General features: G+C 41.4%; 4 protein-coding genes across 11 annotated transcripts; 1 reads left to right on the forward strand and 3 right to left on the reverse strand.

Moving 5' to 3' along the window:
• Nucleotides 1-14: 14 nt before the first annotated feature.
• On the reverse strand, nucleotides 15-2,089 carry LOC102706269. Of its 5 annotated transcripts, none has more exons than XM_015835705.2 (3): nucleotides 1,891-2,089; nucleotides 1,591-1,654; nucleotides 15-841 (listed from the first exon to the last, which is right to left on the reverse strand). In XM_015835705.2, exons 2-3 carry the CDS (start codon nucleotides 1,651-1,653, stop codon nucleotides 260-262), a joined length of 645 nt encoding a protein of 214 aa, XP_015691191.1. In that variant the 5' UTR covers nucleotide 1,654; nucleotides 1,891-2,089; the 3' UTR covers nucleotides 15-259. The 5 variants fall into 5 exon arrangements, with proteins under 5 accessions (XP_015691191.1, XP_015691190.1, XP_015691189.1 ...); XM_015835704.2 differs by having other exon boundaries at nucleotides 1,887-2,089; XM_015835703.2 differs by having other exon boundaries at nucleotides 1,822-2,089.
• Nucleotides 2,090-2,797: 708 nt separating this feature from the next.
• On the reverse strand, nucleotides 2,798-5,712 carry LOC102706549 (E3 ubiquitin-protein ligase RNF170-like). Its single transcript, XM_006650810.3, has 5 exons — nucleotides 5,497-5,712; nucleotides 4,373-4,572; nucleotides 3,610-3,711; nucleotides 3,434-3,485; nucleotides 2,798-3,337 (listed from the first exon to the last, which is right to left on the reverse strand). The coding sequence occupies exons 1-5, from the start codon at nucleotides 5,603-5,605 to the stop codon at nucleotides 3,225-3,227; spliced, it is 576 nt and encodes a 191-aa protein (XP_006650873.1). The 5' UTR covers nucleotides 5,606-5,712; the 3' UTR covers nucleotides 2,798-3,224.
• Nucleotides 5,713-7,214: 1,502 nt separating this feature from the next.
• On the reverse strand, nucleotides 7,215-11,606 carry LOC102701072 (ubiquinone biosynthesis monooxygenase COQ6, mitochondrial). Of its 2 annotated transcripts, XM_015834716.2 has the most exons (10): nucleotides 11,477-11,606; nucleotides 11,259-11,358; nucleotides 10,982-11,084; nucleotides 10,476-10,619; nucleotides 10,181-10,239; nucleotides 9,434-9,501; nucleotides 9,296-9,347; nucleotides 8,733-8,921; nucleotides 8,038-8,640; nucleotides 7,215-7,564 (listed from the first exon to the last, which is right to left on the reverse strand). In XM_015834716.2, the coding sequence occupies exons 1-10, from the start codon at nucleotides 11,521-11,523 to the stop codon at nucleotides 7,349-7,351; spliced, it is 1,581 nt and encodes a 526-aa protein (XP_015690202.1). In that variant the 5' UTR covers nucleotides 11,524-11,606; the 3' UTR covers nucleotides 7,215-7,348. The 2 variants fall into 2 exon arrangements, with proteins under 2 accessions (XP_015690202.1, XP_015690203.1); XM_015834717.2 differs by lacking the exon at nucleotides 11,477-11,606 and having other exon boundaries at nucleotides 10,978-11,084; nucleotides 11,259-11,350.
• A 2,155-nt stretch (nucleotides 11,607-13,761) lies between these two features.
• On the forward strand, nucleotides 13,762-17,056 carry LOC102701348 (protein DETOXIFICATION 54). 3 transcript variants are annotated; one of them, XM_040522775.1, is made up of 3 exons: nucleotides 13,762-14,803; nucleotides 15,724-15,871; nucleotides 15,985-16,542. In XM_040522775.1, the coding sequence occupies exons 1-3, from the start codon at nucleotides 13,841-13,843 to the stop codon at nucleotides 16,458-16,460; spliced, it is 1,587 nt and encodes a 528-aa protein (XP_040378709.1). In that variant the 5' UTR covers nucleotides 13,762-13,840; the 3' UTR covers nucleotides 16,461-16,542. The 3 variants fall into 3 exon arrangements, with proteins under 3 accessions (XP_040378709.1, XP_040378708.1, XP_040378710.1); XM_040522774.1 differs by having other exon boundaries at nucleotides 15,724-17,056; XM_040522776.1 differs by lacking the exon at nucleotides 15,724-15,871 and having other exon boundaries at nucleotides 15,985-17,056.
• The last annotated feature ends 4,686 nt before the right edge of the window (nucleotides 17,057-21,742 follow it).

Raw genomic sequence — 21,742 nt, forward strand, 5'->3', positions numbered from 1 at the left:
TCAGCAGAACAAAAGAACAACCAAATGTTGAAGCATTCACAGAAAATTCAGGTATTGAATGTATTGGTTTTTGCACCCCTTTTACAGAGAGTATGGAAAAGGTGCAGTTCAAGATGTAAACAAACCTAACACGCTAATCCATCTACTACAAATGTGTTTCGTTTATGTTAAGAGGTTTCGAGAAATTGATATAGATACAGATAAGTAGCTGGGAACCTATAATTCATTTGTAATTTCTGCACATTAACGAAGAGCAGAACTAGAACCTAACCCAGCAACGGGTGCACTGGGCCATGCAGTCACCTCGGCAGTCCACATTGTATCCCAAAACTTTTGGGTTCCTTAAAAGAAGACTCCGGAGAGTTTTTCCATTTATTCCCCAGTCACTGTCCAGCTTACTAACATTCAGTTTCACCTCGCTGTCAAGATCACATCCAAGTACTTCTGGGAATTTCTTCAGTAATTTGCAAAGATCATCATCGGAGAGTCCAAGACTCCTAACGTAGTTTAGTACTCCACTAACCACCTCAGCATTTGGAATCTCCTTCTTTCTCTCTTCACTCCAGTATGGTGAATGAATCCATCCAAATGCCTTCTTCAGCATTTTGTCAGCGTCTTCAATGGAGAAATCCAATGACGTGAGTATCTGTTTTGCTTCTTCCCATGTTTTACTGTCACCAGCATCGACAACAGTAGCTTGAGCTTGATTAGCAGAGAACGTCCTCCATTTTCTGTGAGTCCTACTATTTTGAGTTCTTCCAGATTCAACGTTTGCCTGGATAGTTAATCTTCCACCATATTTCTTAGAAAATCCAACATTTGGTGAACTCAAGATATCACACTGAACAAACAAGACACAAATCGCTCAAATTTATAAAAATACAAGTCCATCTGAAGCAAACTGGAAACCAAAATACGACTAAGAGAATCATTTTTAAGATGAAAGGACAGAATAATAAAAACACAAAAGTTAGAACAGAGATATCAAGCTTCCTAGGAACTATAGGTAACATAAAAGTATACAACTTATTACAGAACTCCAATTGCATATGGTACATCCCCCCCCCCCCCCCTTCTTTCTCACTGAAAAGATAGATTTTTGATTAAAAAAATGTTGTAAACTCATAGTGTTTGAGAAAACCGTCTAGTTTTTAAGGGCAGATCAATGAGAATACTTCCTGGGACCTGAACCAAGTAAATGTCTGTAAACAAGCTGAATTTGCTGAATGTCTTGAGACATAAAGGTTGATCAAAGTATATGTTATCACTGGATGACTGAAGAATCACATGCACATCTGTTTCAATAGACACATTTGAGAGGCTATTTCATCACATTCATATCACATCATTTTTATATATATTACACCAATTAGTTAGGTGGCAAAATCTTGATTCACTGAAATGAAAACATTTTATTCATGTGTGGGAGCCAAATAAAAACAGGCTTGACACTAAAGGGGCACAATGCTCAATACTAGTACTACTAGTACAAAACTATAGGATAGTTGATCAGGCATGGAAGCATAATGCTGCTGAGAATCTCTGGAAGATACAATATAAATGGGCATCTAACTGGAGCATGCATCTTACAGTTGTCGAGAGGCCGATCGCAGCAGCAGTTAGGAAGGGCAATGCTGGTGATTTCGCCAACATCCTGCATATACCAACCAAATCAATGGGTTACTGCGAGTTAGGAGTGAATTAGCATGGGAAAAAGCAGACACTTGTACTCGGGTGAAGAGAAGGGGATTTCGATTGCTTTGATGCTCAGTAATTTCTTAACGAGATAAAAAAAAATCCTGAATCTAGCGGAACCCGAACCGCGCGAGAAGGTGAAGATGAATTCGCGGACGATGGAGAGGAAGAAGAGGAGAGCACGCACGCACGCACGCAGAGGATGGCGGAACCGCGCGCGAATCTAGCCGCCGCCTCCTAGCCGCTAGCTCTCTCGCTCGCTGTCTGGCTGAATGAATCTACTCCCTCTCCTCCACAGGATCGCCTCCGGTGGCAATGGCGGACACGGAGGCGAGGCGAGGGCGACTCCCATCCCACCGTCGGAGGGACATGGTCAATGACACGTGGGCCCACGGGAGATGGGTCCCACATGTCAGTGACCATGTCGCCCTGTTTGCCCTTCCGAACTGACTGCAGCCGCATACTGGAGAGCTGCTTGGGCATCCGCAAGAGCCACTCACTCCGGTATCTACCTTTTTTCCGCGAAAATTGTGGAAGCGTTATTCGGTCAGGCGAGTCGCTAATCAATTTTGAATTTTAAGTCCTTCCTCCGTTTTGGAAGTTTTGTATTATAAGATTTTATAGGTTTACCTAGATTCACTCACTCATATATCAATATATATGTTTTGTATATATGTCTAGATTCATCAGTATTCGGATAAATCTGGCCAATGACAGAAAGTCTTATAATATGAAATAGATGGAATAGGATTCATATTGTGTATCTGATTTAATGTTGTCACTTTCAATCCTAATAAAATTTGATGATGCCAAAATTTATTAGGGTAGAAAAGCAAATATAATTTACCCAATAGAAGTACTACCCTAATAAAATTTACTGATTCCGGAAGTTTTCATCTTTAAAAAGACCGCCAATTTTTTGAAAAAACTTAAATGAAATGCATCGAACGCTACCAAAATTTGGTATTTCCAGATATTTGGTGTGGTTGTTTAGGCAATAAACTGAACAGACACTTTATGTTTTTTTTGGTCGATTCCTATTTTTTCCCTGGAAAAACACAACCAATCAAAGTGTATTTGGCTTATAAACAGCACCATAAAAATGGTTTCCAAGCAGACCCAGAATTATACAATAATGTTAAAAAAGGTGTGCTCGTATCTGATGAAAATATTTCCTAAATGTGTATTTAGGAATGTGTCATTCTGGTATATACATCTTTTTTGTTCTCTTTCAACGAAAAGAAATAACAGATGAAAGCTTTGGCTGACCAAGGATCAAAGAGGTGCTCACTGATGTGGCTATTCTACTAGAACTAAAGAAAAAACACAAGGCCTCGTTTTTAAGTTCCCATGATCAAATATCACCAAACAAGCATAGCATACCGAAACAGAATACACAAGGGGTCATGCTACTGCCGACATCATGTTCGTATCATTAGCTAGCAATCTCTTCCAGCACAAATGAAATCTCAAAACGTCAGCAGAGGGACGCAACTCCATCTGCCATTCACGTAATGGGCAGCAGCAATTCAATGGCCTCCGTGGCGGTAGAGCAGGAGAGAGCGGTAGACAGCAGCAAGATGGAGGAACACAATCAGCAGCACGAGAAAGTCATCGAAGTATCCGCACAGCCCCAGCACGCCTATAACAATAGATTAGAGACCATAAAAATCGAATGCCCAATGTTGCTGGACTTCAGATCTTGGAGGAGAATCGAATCCAAAATATCAAAGCTTACTTTCAGGAAGAATGTCGACCGGACTCAGGATATAAATTGCACTCAATGCTACCTGCAGGTTCAAATCAATGAGAAATAATGCACCGCAACCTGTTTGCTTCTCCAAACCTATACTCACTTATTACATGACCACATTATGATAGCGATTAAGATAGTTCAATTGCATAAAACCTTACCATCAAGATCATCCTCGCCCTGAAGACAAGTGGGAGGGTCCTCTGGGGATCCAATAGTTCTCTGAACATTCTTCTGATGAAAAAGGGTAGGTCTTCCAACCTCTGAAAAAAGAAGTGTCATCAAGTAAGTAACCAGCGCTCAAGACTTTTACAGTTCGGGACCTAGATGATCATTATCTATTATCTATAAAAGGCTAACATATGTTATACCTTAGTCATATTCCTCGATACAGATAAAACAATGACAACTCTAGTTAATATCTAATCAATCACAGTGTTATTTCTAATCTTGTTCAACATAACCGAGCAACGGTGTACATATTTCTATTTCTATATTACCGTTGTTTTAATTATAGAAAAATTGATGTTTGCAACAAAAAAAAAAAAACTAAACCAACAGAAAGGTATCAACTATGCATCATGAAACCTAACCTAAAAGAGAATATATAGCAACAATATTAACTGCATGCTACTGTTTTTTAGAACTCAACGGTGGAGAGGCCCACTGGCATGAACAATTTCTGAAATGAGGATGAATTGTAGGAGTTACAAGATAGATGGTTTTCCAACCATATGCTGTGCAGACATGTGTGAACACTACACTACAAATCCTACAAAAGAATGTGTGTAGCATGAAATCAAGGAACAATGAGATAATTGTGAGATATAAAACTTGCATCTATTGATGGTTTTCCAAAGTCCTATCTGCATTCTAATTCCTGCATCTGAAGACAAAGTATGATTTCATGAGCCATGTATGAACCTGAGTCAGGCTGCGGTGTGCTCCACCAAATATGCGGTTGTAATGCTGAACCTCTCCTAGAACATGCTGAACTTGTGGGTCGTCATTGTTATCTATTGATACATTAGCTGGTACCAGAAGATTTATAAGGCGACGGCAAATGGGACACTTGCAAGGCTGTACAGCAGGTCCATGATTCCAAACACGGATAATGCACTCTCCTGCAACAAATTAGTACTGCTTACAAATACTTTCAGTAATACCACAAGTCAAGGAAGTATAACTGGTTAGGAATTAAATGCTCAACAAGCATAAGCGCTACCGATCATATGCCCAAACTGAAAGAAAATACAGATAATGCAGCAGATAGCTCTGTAGTGAAAGACAAGATGGTAGTGTTATCGATCAGAGTATCAGTCTCATACTGATTTCATAGTATTGAGCCTAATTCATGCAACACAGAATATAACTAAATCTGCGCTTTCTGAGTGAACAAAATTTAATGCTACCATTTCATAACATGACAACTAATACCAGGACAAGCATTTGGTTCCAGTCCTATAAACATGGATGCCCATGGGATGCACAAGCACTAGGATGGTGCTGGATTGGTTTTGAGAAGTTGACTTCTCCACATGGTTGTATCACGGAATGTCAATGTCAGGCAGAGGAATTGAATTATGGTGTGCTGGTGTTCATTGGTATCATCTGTATGAAGCAATCTCAGATCTGTCCCCTCTTTGCATCTGTTCGTGTAGATTGTACTGCTACACACTACTCCCTGTCTGCCAGCTATATACGTTCCATAATTTCGAGTTTCGACCTACCAAAAAACCACCATAAAACCTCATTTTGCATCAACACACACACACACAAGTATATTCCACACAGATTCTAAACTGGCAAATAATTAGAGCCCTCTCATCCTAGCTCAAAACCGCGTCATCTACACATCCTCGGGCAATTCTAGCCGATATAAACCATTTCTACATCGAGCGAAATAATAACAAAAAAAAAATACCATACCAAAATCAACTCATGACCAACAGTTGTACGCAATATCCCAACCTAGTCGCTGGAAACAGCTGGATCGAGGTCTCGCTACCTTGGCGAGGAAGGGGGACGGGGGTGGAGAGGAAACGAACCGCAGAACCAATGGGAGCAGTTGGCCTGGCAGGGGATCCGGAAGCGGTCGTGGCAGACGGAGCAGACGTCGTCGTCCGGCGGCACCGGCGACGCCGAGGGGGAGCTCATCCCCTTGGCTCGGCTCTCGCGGACGCGGAGGAAGACGGTGGTGTTCCGAGTCCGAGTCGTCCGCAAGGGCAACTGGTTTTCTCCGCCCACGCGACGATCCGATTCGAGACCCACACACCAAGCTATACTCTTCTCTCTCTGCTTGTGTGCGTGTTTTATAATAATATTATTATGTTTTTAAAAACTCAATACCTATGAAAGTTATTCGATTTAGAGGAATAAATTATAAGAATCAGATAAATTTGATCCTTCCTACAGAGAGAAAAATAGAAAAAAATCATACACTTGAATTTATGAAAAAATATTCCTATGAATTAATGATATCATTCGTATACCTTCGCGCATCATATTCTTATAACAAAAATTCCTCCAAACCAAAATGACCGCACAAATTTGACATATGTTTAAATTTAAACCGGTGCTAGGCCATCTCCAAGGTATGCTTACACCCCATCATTTTCACCTTTGCTTATGATTATAAGCCAAAAATTAAATTTTTTAATTTAAATTTGATTTTGATGTTCAGTTTATTTTTAGCATATATATATATATAAAAGTTTTATTCATAAATTATTTTGTTGGTAAATGTATCGTTTACCATCACCCCCTTAGATAGATGCTTAAAAGAAAACCGGATATTTTTGGCTTATGTGGCATGGCTGCTGCGCCAGGTGTGATGCCATGCCCGGTGCTTAGTGGTGACCGGTGAACTAAGGGGTTGTTTAGTTTCTAAAAATTTTCACCAAAAAACATCACATTGAATATTTGGACACTTAAATAGAGTATTGAACATAGATAAAACAAAAAAAGCTATTTGCACAGTTACGTGAGAAATCATGAGACGAATCTTTTGAGCCTAATTAGTATGTGATTAGTCATAGGTGCTACAGTAATCCACATGTGCTACTGATGGATTAATTAAGCTCAAAAGATTCGTCTCGCGTTTTACAGGCCAGCCGTGAAATTCGTTTTTTATTCGTGTCCGAAAATACCTTCCGACATTCGGTGAAACGTCTAATGTGACGTACAAAAATTTTTATTTCACCAACTAAAAACCCCCTAATTATTGCGAAGGCTAAAACGATGTGCTCCGACAATTTAAGCACATGTCTCAATGTGCTGCATTGAAATGTTAGGCTCTTAGCTAAGATGCTTAAATATAATTTCTTTTAAGCACCTATATAAGCAATTAGGATTGGAAATAGCCTACCAATGCTGTTATTGGAACATCAGGTGCTTGGGCCCACCAGGGCCACCACGGGGACATAGTGATTCTTTGTTAGATCTGGGAAAGTTCCACGAATTGCGCTCACCACAACGCACAGCCCGCCATTTCTATGGATAACATGCGTACACTTTTACACGTGCCTTTTTGAAATGGAGCATTTTGGTGGAATTTTCACCGAAATTAAACTAATTCTTATTATAAAAAACCCCATAAGTTTTATGTATTTCAAAGAATTTAGGTTGAAAGAATTTTAAATAAGATTTTGAGAAATAAAACTCCCTCTAAAAAATCATCACGTAAAACTACTATGATCCGAAGAAGCCCAAACTTGACCTTTGGGCATCTCGGAGGTGCAACGTTGTGCAAGATGCGAAATCCAGTATAATCCTAGAACATCAGGAGATTCAATTTATTTCTCTATTGATTATTTCTGGTTATATTGCGTCTTTACAAAGTCAGGTAAGGCGTCTCTGACTCACTACCATGATTTAGAAGTTCAGAACGCTACTTGTGCATTACAGTAACAGCGGCCATTTCGTGTCGCCCATTGCATAAGAGATTATGTTCTTCTTCAGTGGTGATATGTACTGGGCACCATGAAACGCTGCAGCCCTAAGCACATTGAGGGGTCCAAAATCAACAGAGTAGATCTTCTGGAAACCATCTAGTACCGCTGCCATTGCAATATTTGCTGCTTTCCGATCGTTCTCATACCTTTTCAGCAAAGAAATCTGACAAATGAAAATAATCAATCAAGTCAGTTTGCTGTAAATCTGTGGACTCCAATCAAAATCTACAATATGATCGAGAACTAACTACAATAAAGGGATAATAAATCACAATGTTTCAGATGCAGCAAGATTGGTTCTTTCCCTCGTATTTAGTTAAGTTTCAAGATGATGATATATGTGCTCATAGAATCTAGGCTACATTAGTACTCCATGTGACGCTATTGACTTTTATCATCATATGCTTGACCATTCGTCTTATTTATAAAATATTGTGTAAATATAAAAAAGTTAAATTACAATTAAAATATATCTGGTAATAAATCCAATCATAACAAAATAAATAAAAATTACATAAGTTTTTTGAATAATATGAACGGTCAAACATGTACCAAAAAATCAGCAGTCATCTATTAAAATACGGAGAGAGTATTTGAATAAAGGTTAACTAAAAGATTGTAGTAAGAGGTACTTACATCCCCAAAATCAGCACCCACAGAAACTCCATCAACGATAACTTTTGCTAAAGTAGCTGCATCTCCAAAACCTAAGTTGACACCTTGCCCAGCTAAGGGATGGACTGTATGAGCAGCATCACCAACTAGTGCTAACCTTTTCGAAACATAATCATGTGAGTGCTTCAGCGACAACGGAAATGCCATTCTCTCAGAGACTACTCCAATTGCTTTTGGGGGCACTTCAAAGCATTCCTTTGTAGATGCAGCCGTACTTCCAACGTCAGAAAATAACTTTTCCATGTAAAAGTCAAGACTACTGGAACGTGGATGTGGACCATAACCAAAATCTAATGCATTGTTCACAGACTTCACAAAATCTTCAGGGCTCATTGACTTATGGCGTAACGACTCCTCTGGGCTCATTGTCCACACAATATTGCTGAAGTTGTCACCTATCGGAAGTAGAGCGATTGGTCCAGAAGGAAGAAACCTTTGCCATGCACAATCGTTTTCAGTAATATGCTCAACTGTACAGATAATTGCACTTTGAGAGTAATTCCAGCCGGTTGTTTTTATGCCTGCTGCTTGCCTTACATTGGACTTGGAACCATCAGCTCCTACCTGCAACCATACATTTAAGTAGGCAACTATGAGGCAATGAACAGACACAGAAGTTTGAATGCATGCAAAGGAAGATAGTAATAGGCAATTACCACAAGTTTTGAATATAAGGTTTGTCCATCACTTAGCTCAAGTTTAACTAAATTACTGCGATGTAATTCTCCCGAAGTGTAACCACTGGATGTTGCTTCACTTGTTGGCACTTGCCTGCTCTTTGATGGTAAAGCAAGAGAAACAAGTCTGGTAGGGTAGATCATCTTTTCAATGTCTCTGTTTTCCTCCTGATCAAACAAACATCTTTAAGTCTATTTTTTTAGAAAAAGGAAAATAAGCTTGTCTGGCTGCAAATAACCCAACCACCAACTTGTATGTAAGCTTACTGTCATACACATGGGTCAGGGTATTATTATTACAAACCCTTCTCCACAGCTAATAAAATCTATTGGTGGACCGTGAGGAAAGGAACCATAAAAGGATGTTTCTTTTGGATAAAGGCCTCATAAGTTTCCATAGCTGTCTTCAATTATATTCCAAAAATGCAAACACAAGGAATCATACAATTTCATTTTTCAGATTAAAGTGCTATTAAATAAGTTCAAACATCAGGATCCGTGTGCAGATAAAAAAATAACAAATATGTCAACTAAAGACAAACCTGTAACCGTAACAACAGTGAGTTGCAAAGCACCTTGTTCTCCACCACGCATCTAACAATGAATGAATAAATAAGAAGTTAGTAATGAGCCAGTGACAGAAATAAATCATAAGCCACAGCTGATTTCATCGAGCATACCCAAGATATTCTTTTGCCACGTCTCTTGCACTATACCTTGTGTAACCCAGTCCAGTGTAATCCCATACCTGTTAGTCAATAGCACATCCAAATTTGCAGTTAGTGCTTAAACCGAAGTGCCCACTATCTGGAGGAAGAAACTGCTCTTATTTTGTTCAAGTTCAACAACAAAGAGGAAAATACAAAAGGTAAAAGGGTTCAAATTTTAATGCCTGCATGTATGGGTTCAAACTACTAAAAATATGAGTATGCAAGCAGAAGCATAATATAGGTATACAACTCTTCTTCTATGTTCCCATTGAAAACTGATTAGTATTCCCTCCATTTCACATTATAAGACTTTTAGTCTTGCCTATATTCATATATGTGCTAATGAATTTAGACACATACATTAATACATGGGTGAATCTAGACAAATCCAGAAAGTCTTATAATATGGAACGGAGGAAGTAGTATTTGAAGAATCTAAGTACAATGATCTTTTATTGCTAGCCTGATGTAGAACATGCAGTAGATGAAGTCAGCTGTTATCTTAATTTTTCATTTAGATATAGGAAAGAATAAAGCCTACTCCAATAAGAGTCAACATGTTCAGAATTTCGAACTTCAAAGAAATAAGTGCGCTCAAAGAGGAAATAGAGTTAAATGTGTTGAACGAAAATAGAGTAAAGGTGAAATTGAAATAAAAAGGATATTTGCTATACATACAGAACAAATCATTTCATCAGGACAAGCAAGGTATATCACCTGCATTTTACCAAAGAAAGCGTGTCTTTGCTGTTGAACATGCTCCCATGCGCCAATATCTGCAGCATAACGTACAGGTATGAACAAATTTTTGAATGGTACTTACCATCATTAGTAGGTAACGGTAGTATTTGCACATTAAAATGGAGAATTTCAGATACAACATCTTATATAATGAAACAGAATATCAACACATATTAAGAAAAATTAGTTCGAAGTACAGGTGGCCAGGCGCATAAAAGATTCTGAATTGTTGTACAGGTAACATCAACACATGTTGGATTAAAAACTGTACCTCTGAAGAAGGACATGGTTGCAGGAGTAATAGTACTGACCCTTGAATCAGGTATGCCATCTTTCTTCAGATAATTTCTTGATTTTAGTGCAGGGTTGCTATCAATGATGCCAACTCTCAGATGCTTAGTCAATGGCATATTGGCTGCATGTGGATCAATAAGCAGGTAAAAAACTTAAACCTTTTGTAACAGATGGCGTTTCTGATTTGAAACAACCTTCAATCATCATTTCACATGTATAGGGTACAATTCGACTAGAACATCAAAAGCTATGTGTGCCAATGAAAAAAAATTAATAGCACTTCAAATTGAAGTGGTTGAAGTTCGCTGGCAATCCTTGAGAGCTGTTTTCATCTGGGTTAAAAATTAACTACTTCTAGACAATATCATAGCCTACAACAATCATGAAGATGTCTTTCTTACAGCCGAAAACGGTTGACAGTGAGCAACGCTGCACTGCCAACTAAAACATAAGAAGCGAAGCACATGGACAGAAAATACCTACATAATGCACAAGCAACAGCCAAGCCCACCATGCCTCCACCAACGATAGCAATGTCGAGTTCATCGGGTCTAGCTTTCACATCGCCAAACTTCTCCGACTGATCCTACAAGTTCACGGACAGAATCAACACCAGTATACGCTCGTTCTAAATGCACTCCTCAATTCCACACAGAGCAGTTCACAACACCCTAAACGACGACGCATTTGCAGACACACACACCATAGAATCCTGGCTACAGCAAAGCACAATAGACACACTGAGCGGCGCGAAAGGTACCTGCGAGCCAGCCACCCCGGCAGCCGCATCCTTGAGCGAAGTCGGCGCGCCGCAGAAGGCCCTGACCAGCGGCCGGATCCGATTCGCCGCCGGGAAGCATCTGGTTTGGGAAGGAGAGGGAAAACCCCACCCCACGGGATGGGATGAGCCCGGAACAATCCAAACCTAAACACAGCGAGAAGGGGGAGGAGGCGAGTGCAGGGAAGGGCAGGGCGCACCTTCTGGAGAGCAGGGCGGAGAAGGCGGAGGCGCGCGCCGGCGGCATCGGCGACGGCGGAGAGAGCTCCCAAACCTGTGTGCCGTCGCCGGGTTTGGCTAGTGGCTCTTCTCCGCGACACGACGCCCGTAGGCACGTAATTTGGGCCCAATATTGGACTATTTCTCGGCCCACAGGCCTTCTAACCGAGCACAGCACAGCAGTCAGCAAGCAGCAGCCGGCCGGGCTGGGGCGTGGGACGACGGGCGGCGCCGGCGCCGGCGTCGGAGCAGGTCGGCCGGCCGTGGCCAGGCGCCTAGGCGGGAGTCGCCGGGCGTGGCCGCGGGCGGGCGACGACGGGGGTCGGGGGCGGCCGCGGGCACGAGCCGGCGAGTGGGCGACGACGGGGTGGCCGCGGGCGGGCGCCGGCCGACGGCGGGGAGCGGGGGACGGCGGCGTCGGCGGTCGGGTCGCGGTCGCGGTCGCGGGGCGGCGCGCGTGCGGCCTGAAGCATCCCTGGTCCCTGCCTGGTTCGTGCGTGCAGACTGCAGAGCCACAACTCAACCAGAAAATCCTACTCTGTAGGCCCTAATTAGAAATTAATTGTGCCTCTGCTCAAAACTTGCACCGTCCTGAAATTTAGGGGGTGAAATATTTGTGAAGGAAAAAAGTTTAAATAAAATTTTTATACACGTGTTTTAACGATCTAAAAGTCATGGATGAAAAATAAAGTACGATAAAAAAAATCAAAACCAGCTCCAAATTTAAAGTTAAAGTTTAAATATTGGTTTATAAACATAAACATAAGCAAAATGAAAAGGCTATTAGATTTTTTTTCTCTTTAAAGACTTAAATTTTAGAAGAAGCGGATACGAATTTAGAAAAAAAGATTTTCCAACTTTTAATTTATTTTTGGATTATATAATTATATATTCTCAAAATATGAATTTTATTTGGAGGACTAGAGATCCTACGCGGAGCAGTTCCCCAAACCGGGCATGAATCCAAACGTCGTTAGCCAAGACAGCAACCCATTAGATTGTCTGATTATCGTTTCTATCTCGAGGGGAAATCACAGTGGCGACGGATCAAAGCATTGCACACTGATGAAGTGATGAACAGTAGCAATAGCCTGGCCATAGACGAGCTAGAAAAGAAAGATGCCTTGATAGGGAGGTTCTTGGCATCCGATGGAGTAACCGACTAGTCGGCGATCGCCCAGTTGCACCGCCTTCCGTTGTACGGCCAACCGCACTGCACTGCTACTAATCGATCAATCTATTATTGTGACAGCGAGTACAGTATACATGTTTTAAATATTACTACAGCATATTTAGAGTTTATTTGGTTCAATGGATTTCTAAAACATAAGAATAAAAAATAAAGAAATAGAATAGGAATGTATGTGTAAATCTATAGGACTAAGAAATATAAGAATTTTTCCTCTAACATTGTGATAATAAGGTTAGAGTGGATTTTTTTCATATGTTTTGCTCTCAATAGTGGAGAGAGAAAATTTTTTCTATAGTAATAAGATGAAAAAAAGATATGTAGATTTGTAGTCAGTTTTACCATAAATCTAAAAGATTGTGGGCATGAGAAATAGATAATATATTAATGATGTAGTGTATACGAAGAGATTTGGAAGCTACGGACTAGATCTTCGTCTCTTCGAAATTGCTAACATGGTTAAAATAATTCACAGCAATGATACCGGCGAGTAAAAGTAAATATTGAAACGGCGGCAGCAACGTTAATGGCAGTCATGTTCATCATGCACGGTGATTGGTATTCTTACAGAAAAGATATATAGACAAAGGGAGAGAATCTGAACTTGTGAAGCAGGAAGAAAACATCCCATTCTTTAAACTATATCTTAAGGTACCGATGCCTCGCGATATCAAATCGTTTCTGATTGTTGGATCTAACAATACACATTCTATTCTATATTCTACTTAGTTAGATCTAATGGTGAGAAACGATTTGGTATGTCAAGATATCAGTACCTCGAGATATAAAAGTAAGAGCATGTATAATAGCAAGCTATAATCTAACTATAAGCATATTTTAAAGAGATAAGAGAGGAGAGAGAAGAGAAGTGAGCTACCAATTTGTAGCCAGCTGCACACGGACTCCAAAACAAAATGTGTATATAACATGTGGGACCATGTATTGATGTTTTGTAGCTAACTATTGTATGCATTGACCATTAAATTAGCTATAGATGAATTAGAGTTAATAGTTAGCTATACTATTAAACTTGCTCTAAGGACGGAAGTAAAACTCAGACGGAGGATGTGAGGAGGGAATGTGAATATATAGTGTGAGGGGGTGGGAAAGGCTTCCTACAAAGACCGCAAGGCTACAAAGATCGAAACGAACTGCCATGGCCATCCCGCTCCCGGGGAAGACGCAGCAGCAAGGGGACGGCAAGGGTGCGGTTGATGACGACGGGGAAGACCAGCCGTCGGTGGCGTCGGAACTGCGGGAGCTGTGGCGGATGGCGGCGCCAATCACGGCGCTCAACTGCGTCGTCTACCTGCGGGCGATGGTGTCCGTGCTCTGCCTCGGCCGCCTCGGCCCGCTCGACCTCGCCGGCGGCGCGCTCGCCATCGGCCTCACCAACATCACCGGCCACAGCGTGCTGTTCGGCCTCGCCTCCGGCCTCGAGCCGCTCTGCGCGCAGGCCTTTGGCTCCAAGAACTACGACCTCCTCACCCTCTCGCTCCACCGCGCCGTGCTGCTGCTCATCCTCGCCGCGCTGCCCATCGCGCTGCTCTGGCTGCACGTCGGCCCAATCCTCGTCGCGCTCGGCCAGGACCCGACCATCTCCGCCTCCGCGGCGGCCTACGCCGCGTACGCGCTCCCGGACCTCGCCGCCAGCGCCGTGCTCCAGCCGCTGCGCGTGTACCTCCGCTCGCAGGGGATCACCAAGCCCATGGCCGCCTGCTCCGCCATCGCCGTCGCGCTGCACGTCCCGCTCAACGTGCTGCTCGTCTTCGGCCTCGGCTTCGGCGTGCGCGGCGTCGCCGCCGCGCAGGCGCTCACCAACACCAACATGGTGCTCTTCCTGCTCGCCTACATCCGCTGGTCGGGCGCCTGCGACGCCACGTGGAAGGGCTGGGCGCGCCCCACCGCCGTGGCGAGCGGCCTGGCCGGCCTCGTCCGCCTCGCCGTGCCGAGCTGCGTCGGCGTCTGCCTCGAGTGGTGGTGGTACGAGGTGGTCACCGTGCTCGCCGGCTACCTGCCGGACCCCGCCGCCGCCGTCGGCGCCGCCGGCGTGCTGATCCAAACCACCAGCCTCATGTACACCGTGCCCATGGCGCTCGCCGCCTGCGTCTCCACTCGGGTATGCACTTCTACACGTCTCATCAATCATCATCAGCTTTTGCACTCGTTGCAATCTTACTCCTAATCTTCTTTCGACGCGAAAAAAAAATATTTGCATCAAGATTTGTGAAAACGAACACCAAAATCCTCCATATAAAGCCACAACCATGGTCAGCTCGCCAACATCTTTACACACGAATATTTGGCGCGTTGCCACCACTTCTTTCTTTTTTTCCCTTTAAGAAAAGAAAACTGTATTCTGGTTCGTGCCAATCCGGGAGCACAGCTCAGTCTGACATTTTGCTTCCAGTTTCATATCGCCGGTGTTAATTCGTGCAATAAAATTCAGTGAGGATCGAGTTTGTTATGAGCTATGGACAACATCATATCAATGGGTAGCATAATTAATTTGCATCAAATCTAGCCGTTTTTAATCACGTTTCTTGTTTGCTGGTGCGTACTGTGTCAGTCTATCTGAATATTCTGAATGGATAGCATAAGTTCAGATACAAACAAGTTCAGATACACAACAAGAAGATAAGTGATTCGTAGCAACTGCACAAGAGGTAGGTTTATCCTTGCTTGCTGCCACACACTCGCCAACCGCATAATCATGTGGCCGATCGAGTGTATTTTGATGAGCTTAGATACTCTTATAAGACTGAATTTTCGATGTATAGTAGTAACAGATACCAGCATTGTAGCGACAAAATCGTCTCTCTCTCTTTTTTTTTTGTCGGAATGGATAGACAACCATTAACTAAATCTTGAACAAGTTCATCTTTCCCAGCACAAACCAATCAGCGGCCAAAGCAGGAGAGAAATGAGACAAAATTCTGATATTATTGCTGCTGAATTTCTACAGCATGCCCTTCTTTTAAAGGCTGGTTCCCGGATACCATTTCTATCGGAATCGATTTTGTTTACATTTTACTGCAGGCGAAACGACAAAAGGCTTGTGGTTTGTTTTTGTTTCTTCCTCTGGCCATTGGTGCTTGGTCTTGTCATGCATGTCAGCACAGTGCTGAACAGTGTTCATCGATTTTATTGGGGGCCAGTGAGAAGCTCAGCTCGCAGCAGCAGAACAGTAGGGGGTCGCTAGAAAAGACAGAATCTTGCACACCGAGTACCCTGTTCCTTTCCACTGTTGGTGAATTCAGCACAGTGCACGATGAATTGATGATGATGATGATGATGCAGGTGGGGAACGAGCTAGGAGCCGGGAAGCCGCGGCGGGCGAGGATGGCGGCGATGGTGGCGCTGGGGTGCGCGGTGGTGATCGGAATGATCCACGTGGCGTGGACGGCGGCGTTCAGCCGGGAGTGGGTGGAGCTGTTCACGAGGGAGGCGTCGGTGGTGCGGCTGGCGGCGGCGGCGATGCCTATCCTGGGGCTGTGCGAGCTGGGGAACTGCCCGCAGACCACCGGCTGCGGCGTGCTGCGCGGCACGGCGAGGCCGTCCATCGGCGCGCGCATCAACCTGCTGTCCTTCTACCTCGTCGGTACCCCGGTCGCCGTCACCCTGGCGTTCGGCGCCCCCCGCGTCGGCTTCGGCGGCCTCTGGTACGGCCTCCTCTCCGCGCAGGCCGCCTGCGTGGCGCTCGTCCTCCTCGCCGTCGTCTGGCGCACCGACTGGCACCTCGAGGCCCTGCGCGCCAAGAAGCTCACGAGCCTTGAGATCACCACGCCCCCCGCCGCCGCCGCCGCCGAGGAGCGCAAGCGGCTCGTCGCGCCCGGCGACGCCGTCGACGACGTGTAGGCCCCTAGCACGCACGCACGCGCGCTTCTTGCTTCGGCACACGGCGGACGCTACACGCATCCATGATCCATCGAAGCTAAAAGCTAGCGTTGCATTGGCTGCAGCTGGTGTTCGTCCGTACGCAGGCACGCCCGTACACGCAAACCAGACATGCTTTCACTGCCTAATTACTAGTAGTAGAGGGTGCACTGCAGTGTTGATCTATCGGAATCCACAACCTAAGCAACTTGCACGTACTAGTACTGGTGAGGCCTTTTTTTGTGTGTGTGCAGTGTCTGCCAGCAAAGTTAAAGTTTTATAATTTTTAGTACCCTTTTGCTACCATCATGTAAAAAAAAACCGGGGGTTTTAAATGCCATAAAATTTACCGCTAGGGTTTTGAAACTACCATCAGATGCATAATGTGCATGGTGCCGTGGTAGAAAGCACGTACTGCCTGGCAATGGTGTAGAGTGGAGATGGGATGGAGGTGTAGATTTTGAACTCTCGATGAGGCTCACTTATCTATTATATGTTATCCAAATAGTTATTAAAAAATATTAAAAATTTATGAAAAATAGATTAAAATGAGATATATCACTACACAAACATATGAGTTAAAATATAACATCTACAATCCATTACAAAAATAACTCTGAATACGTATACTCATAGTCATTTTTATTATGTATTGTAGAAGTCATTTGAATGTACATGTTTGTGTAGTTGTATATTTAGTATTAATCTATCTTTATAATTTTTAACTTTTTAAATAACTATTTAGACGACATACAATAGATAAATTGATGTCTCTTGAAGAGTTTAGGGCCCCTTTGAATCACATGAATGAAAAAACGGAGAAATATGAAAAATATAAGATTCTGATAGAAATAAAAGTCTAAAAGTAGAGAATTGCAAAACACAAGAAAAATATAGAAATGTCCGTTTGATTGGATCCTAGGAAAAACATAGGAACTTGAGGAGAGATAAAGACTCAAATGATTTTTTTTCATGAGGTTCTGCCTTTTATTAAATTTCTTCTAAAACTTGTATGAGAAGAGGTATTACATAGAAATTTTATAGAATTTAATAGAGCTCGTTTCTTTGATTCAAAGGGTTTTGTAAGAAAATTTTACATAGAAATAGAATTCTTTAAAATTTTTATAAATTTTCTTTGAATCAAAAGTGGCTTATAATGGATGGGATAGGAAGAAGAGGTGGTGGGGCACTGTGGAAAGCCGCTTTCCGATATTATTCCCCCTTTGGGGAGGACAGAATCGCAGGAGGCTCGCTTTCGCCTTTCGCCGCCGGTCCGCCGCCTGTCTCTGCCTCTGCCCTTCCTGCGTCATCCGTGCTTTATCGCCGGTTTCGCTCACCCGCTAATTCCCTTTCACTTCGTCGTCGTGAATGGGTTGGGTTAATCACTCCCTGCTAGCTACTCCCTTTCATAGCACGTCTCTTTTAGCTTATGCTCGTAAATTAAAATTTAAAATTTAATACTTAAAATTATAGTTAAGTTTCATGTTTTATTTATCATAATTTATTCTTTATTTTTATTTTTAGGTCGCTAAGAACAAATACATAAAAGTTTTATCCATAAATTATTTTGTAATCGTCGATAACCCGTTTTACTTGCACTCTCTACGAGCCGGACAACGAGGCTGATTTTCTTTTCCCGCTTTCCTGTTCCTTAATATTTTGGCAACTTTACGTAGGTGTACGGTTAAAATTTAAATTTTATAGTTTAATTTTAGAGTTGATTTTAAAATTTTATCATTCTAGTTTATTTTACGGCACTTGCTTTTACAACAATAAAAACGTGTGTGCAAAAATTTTAGTCATAAATTATTTTTAATCCTTAACATGCCATTTCGTCTATATTATTATAAACAAAACGACGATGCAGTATGTTTTTTCTTTTTATTTAAGAGTCCCCTTCCAATAGCAAATGCAATTATACGCCCAAAGGAAAGGCCATCTCAACCCAAAAAGAAAGCGAAATAGACTGAGATGGTTTACAAAATGAAATAAATGGATGTAATAGGGTTCGGATCACTCCACAGCTTCACCCAAAGCTTCGTTTTAGAAGTTGGATTTATGAGTTGGAGCACGTCAAATAGACCCTTAGCTACTATGCCATGAACACAACTCCCTTTCATGTAACTATGTAGGTCAGATGTTAATATGTACTCTCTTGGTTCTATCAGTCTTATACTTTACGTTTTGAATTTATCTAGATACATTAATAGATATATATTTTATATGTATTTATATTTAATAACACACGTATAAATTTAGGTAAAGCTAAAAAATTATGATGTGGAATAAAAGAAATATATGGGTACCCGCTGACCGCACTGGTGCAGAGGATCTCAACCCAAACGGTGCCAACTGAGGTTGTTCGATGAACGAGAGGAGAGAAACACTCAAATCTTTTAGTTATGAGACCGTAAATGATAATTTTATAACTTAACTTCAGAGTTACTTTTAATGAGTTTAATTATAGTTTTTTTTACGTGTAAATCGTTAAATCGATAGAACTATAAAATATTTATCTAGTAAATTAATTTTTTTTCTACGAGTTATCAGTAGATAGAGCAAGAGACGATAGTATTGTTCTAATATTATAGTATTGTTCTAATATTAAAATACATGTGTCCACGTCTTGGTTACTGGTCTACAAACGTGCGTATTCTCTACATCTCAAAACAAACAAATCTTTTTACTTTTTGTCTATAATGTTTGACTCTTTGTTTTATTAAAAAAATTATGATTAACATTTTTATTTTTATTAGATGATAAATTAAATAAGACGAATAGGTGTTCGCTGGATATAAAAACCGAAAAATTTATTTGTTTTGGGACGGAGGTAGTACGTACTTTCGTGCTTCTCTCGTGCATATCTTTGTGCGTATGCACGCTAAATCATGCATCGTATATCTGTTGCACTCGTCGTTACAGGTCTACATCAATCCACCGTCCCTGCTCTGCTTGCGTTTCTGTACACATGACTTGCCTGCGTTTCCATAAACATGCGACTTGACGAACGGAAACGCAGTCAGTCCGTGACAGACCGACTAATAAAAATGTGTTTTGCATATGCACGATTACTAATAAATACACATGATTTATTAATCTTTAGCCTTATATCAAGTACAAGTGAAACAATTTATTAATGATTAAATGTAATTTATAAGTAATTTTTTATATACGTGTTGTGTTCTCAGCGACTTAGATAAATGTTGAAAACAAAATATGATGATAACTTATAAAATTAACTCTAAATTTAAAATTTAAAATAGAGCTTATAACTATGAGGAAAATACGACGTTGGATCTTAGAGACCATTGGTTTGTAATCGACTAACAAAGGAAATGTTCAGACTAATCAAAACTGGATGGCTTCGTTTAATTTTATCGTGTGTCACCGACTAAAAACGTGCGGTGCGTGTGCACAACTCCTAACAACTACACGGGATCTCAGAGACCATTGGTTTGGTTGGCAATCGACGGAGATAGAAAATGTTCAGGCTAATTATCACACACCTTGATGTGTTTGGGCTTGTTTAATTTTACTGCTTTGAAAATGCCAAAGAAAATACATCTGAACCTTTTTGCGCATGCAGACACATCAGAGGCCTACCGGGCTAACAGAAAGGGCAAAAGGGAAGGGGAAAAAAAAGGCAGTGCTAATCAGGTTAACGGCTTGATTGGGATCAAAAGGAAAAAAAAGGCGACTTTTTTAGGCACATCATACTAATATAGAAGATCAAGGGGTTGTTTAGATGATGTCACATCGGATGTTTGACACTAATTTAAAATATTAAACGTTGTCTAATAAAAAAACCAATTTCATAAATGAGTGCTAATCCATGAGACGAATTTTTAAGCCTAATTAATCTATAATTAACAAATGTTTACTGTAGCGTCACATAGGCTAATCATAGATTAATTAAGCTCATTAGATTCGTCTCGCGAATTAGCTCAAGATTATGGATGAGTTTAATTAATAGACTACGTTTACTATTTATAATAAATGTTCAAACATCCGATGTGACTAGAGGCTAAACTTTAGCCGCTAGAAACAAACACCCCTGAACCGTGATGCATGCATGCTCTTGAGCGATGGACGACGTAACATAAAGTTTGTAGCCCAACGTAAACATGCACACTCTGTTTTCCATTGAGTAGTGAAAAGTTCCTTTTTAAAAAAATTCTTTCAAAAAAAAATCTTTTTTCTTACTTTCAACGAAGAAATCATCCTAATGAAAAAAATATATTTAACATGTAATACGTACTCCCGACGTTCACTCTGGAATATAAATATTTCTAGGTTATTTAAAAATACTGAGATTAAGAAAGATAATACTTATAAGTCACACCAGCCATCGAATTCTTAATTACTTATATTCCCTTCAATGCATCTGACTGATAGAAAATGTGTGGGTTTTTTCATTGAACCCAAGAATACCAATTTTGTAATATAAATTTCAAATTTTAGAAACGACTATATTTTCGAACATGAGAATACATATAAAAACCGGTCAAATTACGTTTTCGCCACAAAATTGTTGTGGTAGTTAGATGAACCTCAAGATTAAACTCAGATGCTAACAAGTTTGCCCTAGTGCTGTCAAATTAAGCAGCAAGACTTATTTAGATCGGTGATTAGGACGTGTACGTGATCCGTCCAGTATAAGCTCTGCTAGCCAGCTTGAGCTTAGCTTTGCTTTCTATAACTAATAAATTAGAATTGTTGGGAATCACGACGACAACGAAGAGGAGTCTGCTATAGTTACAGCTTTTTCCAAAAACTGTTTCTATTAAAAGCTACTCTAAACGGTTCATGGTTTTTTTACATTCTGAAAAATGAACTAAGAATTCAAAAGCTGAAGAAACTGAGTTTAGAAATTTTTCCAAAGAATAACTATCAAGCAACTGCTTCTTCGTAGAATCTGAAGTTTCTGAGACGAGACAAGACACTGAAACAAATTGAAACACGCCCAACATGCAAATGCAAAAAAGCGACGCATGGGTTGCTAAATTCAGCATCTTTCAGGCTCGCCGGAATCAGCTCCATGGCACCGGAACCTTTCCTTTTTCTGACCACTTGACGTCTGTGCTTTCCCTTTCCCCCCATGGCCGTCTCTGCAGGGCTCACGCAAGCCACGGCCGGGAAGCTAGCAGACAGGGCACCGCCTGGAGAGACGAAGGAATTCAGG

The sequence above is a fragment of the Oryza brachyantha genome, chromosome 3 (genome assembly GCF_000231095.2).
Source record: "Oryza brachyantha chromosome 3, ObraRS2, whole genome shotgun sequence".
In the NCBI taxonomy this organism is placed as follows: Eukaryota; Viridiplantae; Streptophyta; class Magnoliopsida; order Poales; family Poaceae; genus Oryza; species Oryza brachyantha.